The 19,862-nt window shown below is 37.9% G+C and overlaps 1 protein-coding gene across 1 annotated transcript in view; it reads right to left on the minus strand.

Annotated features, from left to right (window-relative positions):
- Positions 1-19,862, minus strand: part of RYR3 (ryanodine receptor 3) — a 663,207-nt gene that overhangs the window by 88,336 nt on the left and 555,009 nt on the right. Inside the window, 5 exon segments of the mRNA XM_075065483.1 lie at positions 2,687-2,738; positions 3,735-3,841; positions 12,443-12,542; positions 15,697-15,809; positions 16,635-16,766. Of these exon segments, the coding sequence (XP_074921584.1) occupies positions 2,687-2,738; positions 3,735-3,841; positions 12,443-12,542; positions 15,697-15,809; positions 16,635-16,766 (504 nt within the window).

The following is a 19,862-nucleotide window of genomic DNA, read 5'->3' on the forward strand; positions in this document are numbered from 1 at the left end:
ATGGGCCACACATTGAGCCACAGTCAGAAGGGCATTACGGAACCAACACAGAGGCTCATAAACACCATTATCATAGATAGAGCAGTCGCAAAGCTCAAATCAGAAAGACCAATCTGACCAGCCTGGATGACTACAGGAAGCTACGACTCAATGCAGCACACGTGGATCTTGATTCTGCCCTAACTAGTCAACAAGACACTTAGCCTCTCCAGAACTCAATGGATATGGAAGACAACTAGGATATACTCAAGGCAGCTGCACAGTGCATCAAGGCAGCATATCAAGTATGCATGTCCTCACCTGTTCTGCATAGGCTTAACCCCCTCAGCCAGATAATCACAAGGACTGGATACGGGTACAGTTCAGGAGTGGAATACACATCACCACCTCTTACATAGAGACATCAATTTATGCTAGAATGAACGAACATCGACTCGCTAATCCACTGACGCGGAATTACAGTGGATATCGATGTCATCGACGAGAATTGCGGGATGGTAGTGAGAGAGGAAAGGTAGTCAGACTGATGGGTGAACTACCAGCGCCAAAGCAGACATACAGACCGGCTACAAGTACCTTGCGTCCACAGTCACATGAAACACGATGAGAGCAAGAAAGACAGCAACTCAAGTATCACCAGATAAGACAGTCCTGAAGAGCCAGCTCAGTGGAAACAAGATCACCCTCAACAATACGCCCTGCCGGTCATAAACCTGCCGATAGTGAGCTGCCAAAGGAGACATGAGCTGCCGATGAGACCAGAAGCTCTCCAAGGCACGGAGTTTCCACCCCAATCCCACACCCAGAGACTGTATAAGCGCGAAAGAAGCGGCGGGCTTGTGACGTCAAACACTGTCCTGACGAACTGAACATCAGAGTACTCAGTCAGATCCCAAAGATGATACTGAGAATGCTGAGGCAGCAGCAGAATGGGAGGAAGACAAGGCAGAAGAAGTCCATGGTAAGACAAGACCTCATGGATGTACCCTCGACAATAGCTGAGTGCTGAGATTGGAAATCTACCAGGCTGGAAGGCTAACTAAAAGACAGCACTGAGGCCTCATAGCACACAGACAGCCTGGCACAGATCAGTAACCAGGGTCTACCACTAGAAGACCCAAGGTCGACTTGAGATGAGGCCTCAGAGACAGTCAAGCACATACAGCTGTAAAGATCAGGCTAGAACGAACCTGAACGGCACAACCAAGTGGCTGCACTTTACTCGAATCTGCACAGCATATGGCTAGACCCTCCCAAGACCAATGGGAATTCCACAGAGTTGTGAGTAATGCAGGCAATTTCTGTGGATCTCTCAGATCCGCACGACAGCAGTGCTGCCAATCACAGACATCGTTGTAATAGACAAGCATGCCAATGACAGCAACATCAGAAGAAGAATATGAGACAACTGTGAGAGTACAGGGCCTGAATAGGACTAGAGAGTATGTGGAAATGAGGGTCCAAGTGGTCGATTATTAGGACACTCTGGGGCTGGATGCCGAACTGGGTGAGGCTCCAACAGTTCCCAGCGACAACATCAGAGCTCTCTCAGAAGAGTGAGGTAGGCACGCTAAAGATACTGCGCAGAACCCTCAAACTCCCAGGCCTCTGGTAGAGGACCCGAGGTTGAGGAAGACACATACCACCCATAGGGGTGAGAGGGGAATTTTTTTTTATAATGTTTAACACTTGTGCTCCTGAAAGCTAAGAAATTGATATTCCTCAAGGCTGAGAGTGCCTTAAAGTATTAGCCCGCATGTACAAAAACACAACAAATAAAATGAAGTTGCTATTCCAGGTGGTGGTTTTTTGGTCATAACTCAGTACATTTATCTATAGTAGATGCCTTTGATCTCATGTTTTTTTCTCAGATGAAGGTGTAATTACATTTGACCCTGTTATGAATATTGATTTCTATTGATTTGTGTCTGTCATGCTGTAAGTACTGATTGCCAAACATTAAATGCCATCCAGGGATTAAAACATGCTGATTTTCTATGACCTATTTCATAATAATAAACATAGTGTTAAGGAGCAAATATTAAGTCCTGTCTCCATCCATACTCTAGGTAAGTTTACACTGAAGTCAATAGTAGTTTTGCCTGAAGAGGGTCTCTAAAATTTTTTATTTTATTAAATCATTTGCTGTTTAAGACAGTGTAGCAGAAGTGGCAAAATTATAATTTTCTGTAGTAGGAAAAGTCCCTTGTTTGGGCCCTGACAACGGGCTAAATTCTGCCATCAATTACACCTGTGCTAATCCAATGAATTAAATTCAACCCCAAGGGCATGTGTAATTCAGGGAAGAACTTGATTCAACATTTCCAGAAAAATATGGCTAGAGTACAAACCAGGAACTGCTAATATCAAGAGACAAAAGGATAAAAGGAGAAAGCATGCAGAAAATGCAGCCAGGAGTCCTGTGACACCTTATAAACTAACAGAAGTTTTGGAGCATGAGCTTTTGTGGGTGAATACCCACTTCGTTGGATACATGTATTCACCCACGAAAGCTCATGCTCCAAAACGTCTGTTACTCTATAAGTTGACATAGGATTCTTTGCTGCTTTTACAGATCCAGACTAACATGGCTATCCCTCTGATACTTGACATGCAGAAAATATACACAAATAAATTGGAGGTGCATATGTGGGATGGGGAATGAGGCTTGAAATTAAGTATTTACCTTGGCCATCATGGCTGAATAGGCAGTGTACAAAGGATCATCTTCTAGTTTGCTATAGGGAGAAAAAATGTAATTCAAATAGCTTATTATGTGGCTTATTATAACATCAGAGATTATTATAATGCTGCCAGAACGCAGGTTTCATTTTCATTAAGGGGAAGGTAAACACTTCATTACCTGCAAGCCATGTTGTAAACATATCTCCTAATCTCTCACTCCATGTGAAATTCTTTGTTAAAACATATTTATTCATATGTATGTGCAGGTGAGTAAGATAGTTATGTATTTTACTGCTGATTAACAGGCAGTGCTGACATGTCTGGAAAAGCAGGCTGCAGATAATAGTTATAGCTGTTCCCGTTGTCTAATGATTATCTATGATATGATTATAGGTAGATTATGTATTCAAAAAACATAGGGAAGAATCTGCAAAACAGTGGAGGAATGCTCTGCTTGTCTGTAATTTTTCTTCTATTAGTAGTCTAATTGCAAATAAGGCAGCAACTGGCATTAACAGGAAATCACACTCTCCCACCAGTGGTATTTTGAACCATTTCCCACATATTGCATGAAGTGTGACAAAAACCTAATAATATGAACATTTATATATTAGTACCAAACGGCAGTGGGATCATCCTGATGGCAGGCAAAAATTATTAGTTTGGGCTCATATGCCTCTGAGAAATTGAGCCTCGCAATGCCTGCGTTACATATTCACTAAGTTTTACAAATGTCTCTTCTCCTAAAACCCAAAAAAAGTGTTAAAATGTGTGCTAATATAAAGTTTATATAGAGGTTCAACATAAAAAATAAATACATATGGGCAAGTAGAGAATGGAAAAGGAAAAGCAGGACACTCTACAATACTGAACTGCACTGCTACTAAATCACTTTTGTAATGAAAATGTCTGTTACTGATTCAGTAATGTATGACTTTACTTCTGTTGTGACAATGAATTTACTTTTATGGGGTAATTCTATAATTAGTTAATTGAAAATTGGACTGCGTAGATTGGTCCTGCGTAATTTTGAATGTGGTTCTACTTACCTTCTCTCAGTGAGCGCATTGCGACTGAAATGGAGGATAATCTGATGAAGTGGATCCGGGTGTTTTTCAGTCTCTTCTACCTCCTCCTCATCTTTTTTTGGAGGTGTCTGAACAAAAATTTACATTTAAATATTTTATAAATCAAACAACAAATTAATACAGAGACAATTGAACTCAGTCAAAAGCATCATAATTTTATTTTGTTTAAATTCTTTTGCCAATATTCATGATATTCAGCAGTTTACAACATCAGAAACATGTTCTTTTGTATGACTATGAAGCATTTACTATCAAATAAGAGTAACATAATCAGGTATTGTAAAGTTTAAGTTTCTCATTTGCAATGTAGTGACTTAGACAGCTACAAACCTTATTCAGCAGAAATTAATATGTAGGCTTCTGTGCCACCAAAGATGAACGAAAGGCCCAGCTGAGTTATTGAGCAGGAAAATCAGCTAGGAAATGGAACCATTTTTACTAATATCCACAGATGCCTCCTGTAAAGAACTGCCAAGGGAGTGAAGACTTTACTGTGATATTTTTTTCTATATCACTATTCTTGAGTCACAAGATCAATGGAATATCTCCTTAACCTTACATGTGGACAAATCATATAGGCTGTTTTGACATTCCTGAGTAGGACTTTTAGAATGTCACCCACCCTGTCTCATTGGGTGAGAAACTTTATCAGGCCTATGGTATGGTGGACAGCCCTGAAGGATGGGTGGGAATGACAAGTGTGGGTGCAGCCTTCCTTTTACCTCAGCATGTAGCTACATACATAGTGTCTGTACTTTACCGGCCACCATAAATGTAGACACAGACTAGGAGGTATGCAGATGTACTTAACAAGATGTGCAGTAAGTGAGAGAAAGGTTCCTAAGGAGATACATCACATTTTATTGCTTACTTCCACTACATTTTTTCTCCACACATAAGTTAGCGATGCATATTTGTGCCGCACAGGTGTCTTTATTTACCTGCACACATTACATGCTTAATGTTAATGTTGTGCCAGATTTACTGAAAATAAGCAGTGAACACTCTGAACTTGATCAAATCAACACTATTTTTCTCTGGAAGAATCAAAGTCACACTCCTTAATGAAGGCTATAACGATCTCAAATACATTCCTTCTATCCCAAGCCATTTTAATATTATAACTAGTCAAAAATCTCAGGAGTTTTTTGTTGTTTTTTTCCCCCAAATAAAGATATTTGCTTTCCATCTTTCCTCTGGCTCAAAAGCTGGCTGAACCACTTTAGCTCAAAGTTTTAATAAAATTCACCTTCAAGCAGAGACCAAGCATATGAAACATCAGCCCAAAAGGTGACAGTGTTTAGAAAGTTATGAGCAACTGAAAATGAAGTATTAAAATGAAAACATATGCATCCTTAACGGTAGGTATCTGTCTATTGCAGGGCTTCCATCATTGTAATATCTGAGCATCCTCCAAGTAAAAAACAATAGTAATTGTGAAGTCTAATAGACTCCATGGAGTTTCTGGCAATTTTTGAGGTAAATACTCTCAGTGGAGTAGGTTTTGGGGCTTTTTTTTTGGACTGGCTGTCTTTTGGGGTTGGTAGCAATTTAGGGTATAAGGAGACGTCAGTATTGTGAATGAAATTCCTATGGTGGAAAGTCTTTTTCAGAGAGGAATGTTTTGCAGTCTTTGCAAGTTCTGCAGAGTGGCCTTCTTGATCCTGCCACTACTATGATATGGAAATATTCACCTCTTACTGGTTCCAATTTGCTCTCACTTTATTAGTTACATGATTAATTACGTGGTGATAGGTTTGTAAACAGTATGATCTTTTTAGTAATTTTTGTTTACTTACAACTGAAAATTTGCTATGAAGTGGAAAACATATGAAAGAAATGGTACAATACTGAGTTTGCCTTACTTTTCTCAAGCAAATCTGTAACAATGAAAAGACATGGCAGCAAGCGAGTTAATAGGAAGGAAATAAACTAGTGCAACACAATGAAGACCAAAGACAGGGGAAATGTACTGCCATCACGTGGGTCTAATCTTGAATGGGAATCCTTGTCCAGTTAAAAGGGCTCCTGCCACTATTTTAAAAAAGTGAACAAAGAATCTGACTATGGTTGTCATAGGTGTTGGGATTACCTCCGAGATCTCTTTTTACTTGGCTTTTCAAGAACTCAGTTTGACTCCAGATTTTGTCACTCTTATTTTTAACACAAGTACACTAAGTTGATTAGACTCAAGAGTAGGAGCAGAACTGTAACTAGACATTGAGCAAACATACTTGTGTAATGCCAACAGATCTCTGCAGGACTGAACTGGGGACCTCTGGAGCTTAGTGCATGAGCCTCTACCACATGAGCTAAAAGCCAACTGGCTGTTAGCTAGGGCTGTAGAGCAGACTCATTTAACTCTAAGTGGTCTCGGCGCCACTACAAGGGACAGAACATCACACCCAGAAGGTGTGGGGGTTACACTTGTGCCTCCTGTCAGGTTTTTTAGGCATTTCTCCAACCCCTTTTTCCACTTCCGCAGTTTTGTGCCCTGGGTGGCTGCCCTGCTCACACCGCAGTGGTTACAGCCTGCATAGGAGGTGGATAAAGAGCATAATACACATTCAAACTTACACAGAAAACCTCTTTCTTTATATACGTTTATACATTACATTGCATTTACTATGCATTGCATCATGCATTTTGGGTTTTGCTTGGTTACTTTGTAGGAACCATCCCTGTACAGCATGTTCTGCCCATGTATGACTACTCTTTATCTCTTCTTATATTTCAGGCTTATCTAGTCCATTATAAATGGTTCCCTGGGTATTTCCCTGTTATCTTAGCTAATACAAACATTGTCTCTTAGCTTACTGACCCATTTACCTATCTTAGCTGGCATAGACATTCTATTTCCAGCCTGCTGTTCCATTTACCTCCCTAATCCTGTCTCCCAAGAAATGTGGTCTTACCCATGTCTAATTACTCACGTGAAGCTAGACTTCCATTCCACTGCTTTTGTTTTGCTTTTTTACATTAGCATTCATTTCATTTGCATTATGTTTCTATAATTCCTTTTTTAAGTTCACTACCGAGCAACACATTTCCAAGACCACAATAGTTGTAATCATTTGAATCACCATTAATATTAGACTCAAAGTACAAACCAGGGGATGCAAGCTCACCTTGTCTAGTATAGTCCACCATGGTGTAACTCTATACTATAAGCTTGCTTGGCTATTAAAAGATCCTTCTGTAATGTTATTTCTGCTTTTACTTTAATTACATTATAAAAATCGGTACAAAATTTAAAAATCTTTCCATTTATTACCTCAGGAATTTTAGACGTGAAACAGAACATAGGCCAATTAAAATAACATTCCCTGGATCTATAGTGGTCCTCTTCAGCCACCACATAATATTTGCTATTATCAGCACAGGCATTTTTTACTTTACCAGTGTTCTAGCATATAATCTGTACTGTGTAATTTGAAGACTGTCCCCCCACAGTGAACCTAGATGCTGGCAACTCTGTCTGTAAAACATTATACTTGGACCTGTAAGTGTCCCTCAGGGACAAACAGCAGTACAAGTTTGGGGCTTTCCAGACTGTACATTATACAGCAACAGTATCTGAGGAGGGAAAACAAATTTCTTCCACACCGTATGGGTTTTAGTGGTTTCACATTTAACTTTGTGGTATTGGATCCTTGTTAATTTTCGTAGCCTGCCCCAGCTTATGTTACCTCTCTTGAACCAATTTTTTTACTTTTCTGTGGTGACAAAAGAAGGCAAGCTTTCTTGCGTCATATCATTTAAGGCCGCTTTTACTTGGCACAGCATTTATCCCCCACATACTACATATGATATTATTAGAACACATTGACTTAATGCTATACTTTTTAAAAGCAGACTGCACAATTAATTGTTTACAGACACATTCATTGGGAAGGGCCCATTTCCTTCAGAATGGCTGTAACGTCTTCTGGGGGGGGGTGGAGGGGAGAGAAAGCATATAGTGGGGGTAGCTCGTCAACACTTGACCTCCTCTTTGCATTTTTTTTTATTACTAAGGGTTTCCACCAGATGTGACTGTAAGGTTTATTTATCAAACCAGGAATTCTCTTCTTTAACATTTTAATTTATTACCTCCCTTTTCTTTAACATTTTTACTGTAACATTTCCACAACTCCCAACTATTTAGTTCCCTCCGACCCTTCAGCGTTAATTTGTGCAAACCTCCTTTTAATGCCTCACTCTTTTCCCTTAAATCACTTACTTATCTTTTAAAGTGACACATATCTCAGCTGAATTCTTTCTGTCTCTCTAAACTTACCACACTTTTTATGTTTTCTGCACTTATTTCTTAAGTTAGGCCAGGTCTACACTAGCACTTACATTGGAAAACTTTTTCCATTCAGGGGTGTGAGAAAACACCCTCAAGTGACATAAGTTTTGCTGACATAAATACTTATGTGCAACAGTGCTGTGTCAGTGGGAAATGCTCTCCCACTGACCTAGCTAGTGCAGCTTGTTGAGCTGGTTTTCTTATGTCGACGGGAGAGCTGTAAGCTAGTAAGTGTAGACATGACCTTAGTACACTTTGCCTGCAAAGCTGCACTCACTAAATACAGTCCTTGAAGGACAGCTGCTTTTAACCTATTTGCATAAATCCAAAGTAACAGACATTGTTTTGTCTCTGACTTTTTAGGGATTTTTTTCTGTTTAGTTTGTTTTCTGCTCTACAACTTTGATTTGCTCTTTATACTTTTGCATTCTTTCCTCAATGTGGCACATTTCATCAGTAAAGTTTTAGTCACCAGAAATAATCTTTGTGAAACTGCTGCCTTGTTTGTCTGTCTCCCTCTCCCCTTCTCTTTCAGATACCAAAAGTAGATACTATTTTTTCCAGGACAGTCAATGGGTCCTATTTTTTTGAAAACTGCAAGGGCATTGAAAAGACCTGTGGTATGCTCAACCATTTATTTATTTATTGCATTTAACAGACTTCTGCTTTTCTCTGCTAAGCATTTTTTTTCTTTTTCATTTAATACTCCTCTATGGAATTCCTTTTCCACTCAGTCCCAGTCTCTTCCTAATACTCCTCTGGTGAGTCCATGTCTAATTACTTATGTCAAGCTAGGCCTATAGTAGACAAGATAGTTACTTATGATTTTCCAAAAATTCAAATCCTTCCCCATATGCCAGTCCCTTTTAAAAGGTATAATGAGGCTTCTACCGTGTAAGTCAGTGTTAGCTCATATTGAATTAAGACATAAACATATCCTCCTTGTGACATACTGAAGTGGTATCTTCTTTTTCCATGGTCGTTAGACACCAACGAGATAGGCATTTTAGAAATATTAGACAAATGCATAAAACCTGGCATTACGAATTCCATGAAGGAGGAAGACAGAAACGGAGATCTTTCTGAATCAGGATTAGGTGCCAAGATGCAGAAGTTTGCTAATCCTCCACATCCATGATACATGAATGCTGAATTTCTGCTGAACATGGTTATGTATATTTACATTTCATTACAGAATATCAACAAGAAAATGGAAAATTTTAATTTGCGTTAAAGCTTAGAATGTTAAAGTATTATGTAACAACAAAAATTCAAAAAAGGGAAAGTATCAATCACGTTAAGTCTTCAAACAAATAATAATTGAAAACATAGGAACATAGGAATTGCCATACTAACAAAAACAGACCAATGGTCCAGCTAGTACTGTTCTATTTCTGAAAGTAATCAACATCATATACTTCAGCTGAGGGCATAAACCACCTTTAATATACCTAAATGTGCAATACTATACCCTGGTGCAAATTTCTTCCTGACCAAAACAGGTGATCAATTTATGCCCTGAAGCATAGGATTTGCTATTTTATAAATTTAAACATATAACTATGCTACACAAAAGGTAAATACGTGTTATTATATATATATAATATATATATATTGAAGAGGGCACTGATAACTAAGCCCAGTTATTTCAGTACTTACAGCCAAATCTTGAACTAGTTTCTCCTCAAATGAATATTCCTCTGTTTCTATCCAATAGTTCTGATAACCATGGAGGAAGAGGTTAATAGAACGGTGCCTGGGAGGGGGGGTGAAAGTGAGATCAAGAGGGGTAAACAGAAGATAGTATAATAGCTTAGGTGGTTAATGATTAGTAAGGATATGTATTTTGTACAATTTTGATCCTCTGATTGGTCAGTGAAATAATATGCAAACTAAATCAAACATTCAGTGAAAAAACATTTTTCTTCAGACTTTTGAGCATACATGAGGTACACTGAGGGAACATACCAAATACCTCTTAATGCCACCACATTTTCCTGCATATGGGTCTGTTTTCACTGGTATTATTGTGATAGACCCATACTAGGATTGGGATGCCATTGTTTTAGGTGCTATACAAACACATAGAAGACATAGTCCCTACCCCAAAGAGGTTTCAAACGGATACCAGAAAATATATATTATATACAATCTGACCAGCAAACATTGCTGTAGGAACCTTCACTTTGCAAAAAGGAAACTTTAAGTATGCAATACTTATGGTTGCTTTAAGTTCTTTAATTTCCTTGGGTGTTTTTGAAAAAAGGAGGGAGAAAAAAAATATCCATGCTTAAAAATGTTAGCATTTAGATGTACAGTACTGGGCTCTGCATTTCTTATCTCAGTGAGGTAGGAAGGGATGAGTTTTACATCTGATTGCTGCTATTGTCTGACTAGACCCAGTTTTTTGTAAGGCTGGGTTAAAGAAGTCTCTTTACCACACTTTACACTGTGACCGTTGTATCTTGGCATTTGAAATAGGTGATTTCCAAATCAAAGTTTAGTTTGTTTATTTCAAACTAATACAAAATGCAGCATAAACTGTGGTCAGACCCCAATACAGAAAAATCTGTATTTTATTCAAACTCACTTTTTTTTCTTATTCCTCAAGTTAAGACAGTTGGTTTTTATGGTGAATTTTCCTGTGTGTATTCATGCAATTTGTCTTTTTGAAGCCTTGGGGAAGTAATTCTTGTGCCTAATCAAGGAGGAAGTCTATGTGGGGAGAACATACATGGTAAAGTCACAAAAGAGAATGAGGTAAAAAAAACTTACTAAGTGCCTATTAAGCACGCTCAGAAGTGATTTTTCAGTCAGTTATTTTCAGTACATTTTGTATTCAACCAAATATTTTCAAATTAGATTGTGGACACACACCATAAAAAGCACTTTTTACAGACCAAGTTTCAAATTTATCTCTTCCTGAATTATGTGCATGAAAAAAGTGTGACAATAATTCCTTTTAAAGTGGGAAAGATGCATTTTTACACCTTGCATAACTTAATATGCTTGAATGGATTTTTGTCAAACTTTACAAAAAAGTCACTTTTCAGTTGAGAATATGGAAAATATTAGTCCAAAAAGAGGAGGGTTTTTTGTTTGTTGTTCCCCCCACATAAATTTACTATCTGAACAAGTGGAAATAGAGTCTAAATGAAATAGTACTATAACCTTAACTATAATTTTCACAACTGAATGACTGATATAATACTGGTGTCTCGCACAGTTGACTAGACAAAGGAAATTTAGTTTTAATTGAAAAGCAACACTAAGTGCAGCTGTTAAATCACTTATCTGAATGGTAGGTATGTATGAAATTAACCTAGGTAAAGATTTAGGCTCTGCTAACACTTGTGAATGTGTTTAACTTAATGCCTGTAAGCAATCCCATTGAAGTATTCATATATGGTAAGTAATGTGAAAGTGTTGCAGGATTGGGGCCTTAATACAGCCATAGAAATAAGCATACATTTTTATACATTGAAGGAACATAATATATGGTCAAAAATTGATGAAGAATTCTTGTTAAAATTGAAGCAATTGTCATGTTGGTCCACTAAGACAGCAAAACTCATCCAGCAACATTTAAGTAACTACCACATCAGGGACTCTGCAGCATAATACTCCTTGACTTTCTCCAGTGCCTTTCTCCACAAACATAAATCTCTTCTCAGCTTGTGTTCTTTCAGCTCCAAATTAAATAAAAAATGTGTTATCCCACACATTTGGTTTAAAAATCCACCGGAAAAATATTGAAAACTGCCTTTCACAAGAATCTAGTGTCTGATCCTAGAAGCACGTAGCACTGGGCACAGTGATTACTATACTAAAGTCCCACTGATTTCTCTGGGACAATGCACAGAAGTAAATACTGTTCTTGGAATACTGTTCTTGCTGGATATGGCTTTACATTGCATGTTTCATGTTCTATTTAAGACGGAGCTTTTTGTTTTTAGAGGCACTCCATGTATCCTGTAAAGCAGGGGTTGTTTAATTCATGGAGTTTTTTGTTTGTTTTTCTTTTTATCATAGGTATAGTGCACTAAATGCACTGAGGCTAAAAATCATGTAAATACCATGTACATAAGTTAAGACCAGAGGATATATGAATACACACATGAAATGCTCACTGTTGGGGAATGTAGTATACAAATTATGCATTTCCTATTTCTTTTTGCAATAATGAAATGATTATTTGGATAACCTCCTGTGCTTTATTGCCAGCATTGGTACCATTTAATAATTAAACCTCAAAGACTGACCAATCAGAATCCCTTAAAAAAATTGTACAAATTCATGTTTTATGACAACATCATATCATGGCTGGGAAAGGAATAAGTGCACGCATAAAGAAGAGGCTCTCCACAGGTTACATTACCGTTAACATGAGTATAAGCCTGTCATACTGAGTTTTTTCATGTACTTTTTCCAGCCAAACACGTTGAAAGGTGCTCAGGAAGAAAGTGCTAATTTTGTGTCTGAAGAAAAGCATATAGGTTTTCATTTAAGAACTAACAATAAAGACACATGTTAAATTCAGTAAAGAATTCTGCATTCGCAAGTTATGTTTGAATAACTGCCGTGCACATTCTATTCTGCTGTCTCTCTATGCATGTGTATATAAAAAATAAAATAAAAAATGTAAATAAAGTGCATTTCCTTAAACCATCAACTCAAAATATTTAAATATATTCATATGTCACAGAAAATATACTTATTACTTAGAAGGCACTTTTCATCTTCAGCACACTGTACAAACTATATCTAATTACCAAAGAGCATAGAGAATTAGTATTTCCGAGTTTTGAAAACGTTCATTTTTTGAGAAATAAAAATATATAAAAAAAACACAATTACTATTTACTTTGTATCTCAAGCCACTTCTAATAACAGGAACAGGAAGCACCTAGAAATCTTAAAGGGAAAATTAAATAATCTCTTTATGATTTCTAGATGTATTATTTTAACAAGTAGCTGCACATCAATAGATGTTTTAAGTTCTGAAACAACATACTGATAATCTTAAAGTAAGACAAATGTTCCATTGAAGAAAATCAGGTTCAAATGTGAGATTAACATGAAAGAATACGGACCCCTACCTAGATTTCCAGATGCTGATCAGAAGAAAGGGTCATAATACACTGGAATCTTTAGTATTTTCTAGGATGCTGGAAAGGCTGCTCCTTTTAACAACTTGCTGGCTCTCTGTGTCTAAAACTAATGTCTTACTATCAAATTGGGAATTTACTCTCATCCCAATATAATACAGAAGCTAAACTGGGGAAAAACATACTCAGATATGAAGAGCTGCATGCAAAATTGTGGTTCCAAAGGACTTCGTTGCACAGCACTTATTATTACTAATCATGTGCCACTTGACAAATTCCCTAGGTTTCAGAGATGTCTTAAAGCCACAATCAATTTAAATGATGGATAGATAGTTATGTATGTATTTATTACCATGACATGACAGCTTTATCTCACTGCCATAATGCTGTGAATTTTCTAGAACCTATATGCTTTATTCTGCACACAGCAGTTGAGAAATAAACCTACATGCCTCAATTTTTTTCCCTAGGATCTTGCCTTTTTGGAGTGGATGTCAAAATTCTGAGTCACCAAAGCACAGTTCTATCAAAGGTCATCCCTAGAGATTGCAAGTAGTATTACTTGGCCAGATTCACCACTCACAACTAGTGAAAATCACGAATAACTTAATCATAAAAATGATGCAAGTCTGAAATGAATCAGGTCCAATATTTCTCATGCACAGAGTACATTCAGTAAGTTATAGATAATAGATAATAAAAATGCAGAAGTTCACTTCATCCCCCATCTTCTGCATGAGCATTCACCAATATATCAAAAACTATGCAGGTGTGATTTTTTTTCAGGGAAAAATAATATATCTCATTCTTTTTTAACTTAGATATTTCTTCTTTAACAGGTTATAAGCATATCCTGGGATAAATAAATTAATTTATTAGACCAGAATACGGTTGTCAAGATGTACCCCCAAGACGTACATCTTCTGAAATGTGCTCTCCTTTTCTCTATCCTCAGAACTTTGGAAAGGATTAGCCACCACTCCTAAACTAGTTACTTTGTTTTTACATTATATTTAAGTCTCCCCCATTCTCTTCCCTCTATGGACAACATGTTAGCTTTTTTCTAGCTAGAATTGTGTTAAAGGAAGATTCTCTAGTAAGATGCTACCATGGTTGTCTGGGAAGCGTACGTAAGCTCTAAGAATACAAAACTCCATGTCGTTTTTAGAGCTGGGATGTTTCCTCTTCACTGTACAATAAACTGTTCATTGGTCTTAATGTGGTAAACCTAACTTCCTTTCCAAATTATAAGTGCAGTTACAAGGCTGCCAACACCAAACATGGAGATACATTTTAATAATGCATTTTTTAGAGGTAGATGAAATGCATTTTATTAACCATTCTGTGAACACTTTGTGAACAAAGCACATTGACTTTTAAAGATTTCTTTATTCTCGTAGGGAAGAAACAAACTTCATCCAGCACACACACTCACTGGTGAAACTGCATTTTATTAGCAATGCAATGTTTCCCAACTTTGAGGGTAGTATCTCTTTGGAGGCCCTAAACTAGCCTGGGTGGAGGGCACAGAGCAAAGGAAAACCACTATAGGAATGAAGAAAATTGCATGGTGGTGGATCTGTCCTTTCACCCCAACGCAAAATGTGACTTTGCAGCTGTGGGAAAAGCAGCGGATAGGCCCTAAGAGGGCATGCACCTTCTGTCCCAGCCCCCACAGTGCTCTGAATGCAGCTGGACACAGGAATAGCTCACATGTGCAGGGTCACAGGCTCAACCAGCAGTCCATAAGCCCAAATTTCTCTGCTCTGTCACCACAGCTCTCATATAGGCTTTACAAATATACACAACCAACCCTCACATAGCTGAAATAACTCAACGCAAGCAGCATGAAGCCTTCATGTGGATGGAAACAGGGAGGGAAAGCCACAGAACAAGACAGCTAAAAATGAAAAACAACAACTAAAAAAAATGGAAGAATTTAGAAGAAGATGAGAATTAATTAAAAAAAGGAGACCAAACAAAGTCAGAAAAGGACAGAAGATAGAAAATGGACAGAAATAGATTAACAGATTGTGGCAACTGTAACAGGGCATGATGTGAGGGATATAAGAGTGGGCTGCACCAGATAAGGACTGGGAAAAGCTGAAATATGGTGTTTGTGAAGTAGTGTACTTCCTGTGGTGTTTTTTCCAGTAGGTAATTCAGCATAAAGCCCCTGTTAGATCACCACAAGGAATGAATGACGTGGGAAAACCAGCTATTTAATGGATATTATCAACAGTCTCTCTATATAGAGATTGCTGGCACACGTACACATCCTTCTAAGCATGCCAAGGCACTAAGGGCTGATCTTTTAAAAAATAAGTTTAAATTCCTTTGGTTTTATTATTCTTATTAAAAATCAGAAAGCGACAGCATCTGCCAACTACAGAAGCTCTGCCAAAGCAACAAACTTTGCTAATGATTTCAAAGGCAGTGTGTGTATTAAGAAATTCCTGCTCTTCCTTGAAGCGCTTGCTCAACAGTAATCATTCACAAATAAGTAAACCTTTAAAGCACCTACCTTGGCAGATTGTACAATGGTGCCATCCTGAAACAAGCGACAACGGCTCTTTTGCGTTGTTTTGACAAGAGTTTGTGCCAAACAGCTTTTTTTGATCTTAATGGTTGCTCGACCTATGGGAAAACACTTCCATCAGTATGTGCAGTACAAACGCTTCATATTCAGTTAAAATTCATTTGCATGACTGGCAAATAAACTGATTAGTGGATATTACAAAAGTTTCCTTTCTTCTTAGAAATGTTGCTTTTCTAATAAAAATCACATTTTTATAATTACTTAGGGCCATATACAGTTCTCAATCTACATATAAAACTCCCACTGATGTCAACAAATCTTACATGTAGTTGAAGGGTAAAATTTCCAAAATGTGACCACTGTGAATAAATACATTTGCAGGTATAGTCATGCATGTAAACAATTTTTTGCACTATTCCTTCTTCATGAAAATGATGGATTTTTTTTTTATGGGCAGAACGGAAATCAGGTTCAAATGAATTTTTATATTTAAGTTATATCATTTGAACACGCAAGAGTGTGCAGAAGTTGCTAATACAAGGTATTCCCATGTGTAGAAATGGAGAACAGGTGGAAATCACTTTGAAAATATGTATATATTAAAAACTTACATGTATCACACACATCTTCTTAAAATTACAAAAGCTGTGTGCTGAATTCCTCCCCTATTGCTTGGGGATTGATTACAAAATTTTTCAAAGGCAAGTAGAAATGTTATGATTGCTCTTCTAAGTAGAACTCTGAAACTTTAGCAGATGAGACTTTAAATGTACAATATATAAAATATAGTTTTAAGCAGAAACTATTGTTCAATAGATACATTTGATGAAGCAATCTAAACATTATTTCACAGTATGTGCTCTCAAGAAAGAACCTCATGTTCTAATTTAAAGTAAGTACTTTATACATGTAGTCCTTATCACCTGCTCCAGATGATAGACAGCTGCTGAGATTCTCTGCACCCGTTCCACAGTTTTCTCAGGATTTGTTGGCTCCTCGCTTTTCAAAATGTCCTTGTACAGGTTCAACTGCCATTTCACAGCTGGGTCATCAGACTAAAATCAAGATATTTCATACTGTATTATACATTTCTCAAATAATAAATGAGTCTTTTTATGTTCCTTAATCTAAAAAAAGCTAATTGAGGGTTTTTAAGCACAGTGCATTAGTCCACATAAGAAGAAAGTAAATTCTAGTGTGCAATAGTATGTCACACCCTAACTTGCCTGTATGGACCCGGCCAACACATAATACAACTTCCCTAATGCAAGTTACTACAGTTACCTTTCAAACAGTTCTACATTAACATGCACCAGGGAACTTTTAGAGAGCACCAGCAGGGTCCAAATGGGCCATTTAGTGCATAGAATATTAGTGTGCACCAGAATTTATACCTTTCTGGTGAGGATTAATGCACTGTGTAGACAAGCCCTACATTAATATAATGAACCCGACTACTACTACTGATTCACATGGATAAGAAATAGCTAGTCCCATTTCATTCTTGTCATTCAACTCATACTTCCCATTTTTCTTCATTATCTGTAAACATGGCACAAAGGTCCACAAACTACTAGGACAGCTGGACTTAAATTCTGTAAGAAGGCTCCATGGAAGCTACTATAGAATTTTGTATGAAAAAGAATAATAACCATAGTAGTGTGAACTGTGTGCTGTCTATTTTGATATTGAAATAAATGTATTTTACATGGCACATATATTTTTTACTTTTCAGTTTTTCACAGATTTTTGTTTTGACAATGCAGAACTGCACTGCACAAGCTGCCATGGGGAAGCTGGGGTTTCAGCAGATCAGTAAGGCACAACTGGGGCTTTTGGTGCTTGGGGAAGCGTGGGAGGCATTTTGGTTTTGCGGAGTAAGCACATAAAATGGATGCTTTTGCTAGAATGACCAGTAGTAAAGTGGCTAAAGTTCAGCTTTAGGTTCTAAAATTAATACTCCCTGGAGAATAGCATGCTTCAAACCTCTTAGCTAGATCAGCTGGCTCTGAAGCCAGACCCAACTGGATGAATAATCAGCTAAATGAAGATACAGTAAGAGATAATGGAACACCACAAAGCAAGAGTATGGACAGCAAGGAGGACAAAAGTACAAATGTTGATTGAAGTAGTAGTCAGGTAGTTGTTACAGGTAGTGAAAGGACTATATCTAATCCAGCTAAAAAAATGAATATGGTGCGAGGGAAACACTGAAATGCTTGTACATGAACACATGGAGTCTGGGCAATAAAATGGAGGAACTGCAACTAGTGGTGCAGATGATTTAAGCTGGATACTAGAAGGATTACAGAAACGGTGGAATAGCACTCATGAGTCATACAGATATTGAAAGGGACGTGCTGGTTAGAAAAGGTAAGAATAAAGGTAAAGATGGTGGGATAGCACTGTACATCAACGAAGTGATTAACTGTAAAGGAATAAGAAGTGATAGTATGAACAAAACAGAATCTGTTTGGGTCAAAATCACTTTGGGGCAGGACTGTAAAATTTTCTATTGGAATTGCATACAGGTCTGCTACAGATCTCCAGGATCAGACTCAGATATGGATAGTGATCTCTTTATTATTATTAGAGAGATAAATATTATAAGGAATTGTGTTATAATGGGAGACGCTAGCTTCCCAGTTATAGTTTGGAGAATAACTACTACTAATACTGGTAGGGCCCAGTTATTCTTGGATAGATAGATGGCAGCTTTTTTCAACACACTGTCATCAAATCAAGAAGAGGTAATGCAATTTTAGACTTAGTTTTAGTTAAGTAGAGAGGACATCAGAGTAAAACTGGTTGTAGAAAATAACCTCAGATTGAGTGATTATGAGATGATTCAGCTTAAATTAAATGGAAGTATAATCAAAACCAGATAGTCACCTATGATTTTTTATTTCAAAAGGCCTAGACTTTAGGAAATTAAGGGAATTAGTTAAAGGAGTCAATTGGACTGAAAAGCTCAAAGACTTAAATGTAAACGCTTGGAATCTCTTCATTTCAACTATACACAAACTATCTGAATTTTGCATCCCAAGCAAGGAAAAAAAATTGTAGGGAAAAGCTCCAGTCCCAGCTGGATGAATGACCACTCCAAAAAAGTTATTAGGAGTAAGTGGAGAGCCTCTAGGCAATGGAAAAGGGGGTTGATCAACCAAAAAAACCCAACCCTAAATCTTGGAAGTTGAAAAATGTAGGAATAAAGTGAGAATTGATAAAAATCAAGTTGAATTAGTTCTTACCAAGGAAATTAAAATAAATAATAAGAAGGTTTTTTTAGTTATATAAATAAAAAGAGACTAAGGAAGGATGAGGCTGGGCTGCTATGCAGTGTGTATGGGAAGGAAATTAAAGGTGATGTAGATATGGCCCCAAAACTAAGTGAATACTTTATCCCAGTTTTCACAAAGGATAACAAGGAACATGTACAAGAAGGCAGGATGGATGATGGAAACGTGTGTGGAAATGGAAATTACCACATCTGAGGTGAAAGAAAAACTTAATGCGCTCAAATCAGGGGGACTGGATAATTTCCATCCAGAATGCTGAAAGAATTGGCATGTATAATTGCAAGTCTGTTAGCAAGGATTTTTAATACATCTATTTATTTGGGAATTGTGCAATATGACTGGAGAATAGCTAATGTCGTGCCTATATTTAAGAAGGGGGGGGGTGATCCCAGCTCTTCCCATCCCTGCTCCGCCCCAGACCCCACCCCTTCCCGCAAAACCCTCTTGCCCTCCCACCACCCCGCCTCTTCCCACCCAGTTCTGCCTCCTCCCCCAAGTGTGGCTTGTCCCCACTCTTCCCCCTCCCCGCTGTGGAACAGCTAATCCACAGCAGATGTCAGGCGAGAGGGAGGGGCTGATCAGTGGGGGTGCTGATGGGTGGGAGGTGCTAAGGGGGCGGGAGCGGGGAGCTTGGCTGCTGGTGGGTGCTAAGCACCCACTAAATTTTTTCTGTGTGTCCACCAGCCCTGGAGCACCCACGGAGTCAATGCCTACGCCTAGTGCTCACTTCTGGCTTATGTCCCTAAAAACTTATACCTCAGAGTTTCAGCCAGCCACCTGCAGTGGTAAGAAAGGAATACCCACCTGCCGCCCAATGTATTATGTATTGTTTGTTTTTTTTAACCTCCCTCC

Source organism: Chelonoidis abingdonii, chromosome 4 (assembly GCF_003597395.2).
Source record: "Chelonoidis abingdonii isolate Lonesome George chromosome 4, CheloAbing_2.0, whole genome shotgun sequence".
Taxonomy (NCBI): domain Eukaryota; kingdom Metazoa; phylum Chordata; order Testudines; family Testudinidae; genus Chelonoidis; species Chelonoidis abingdonii.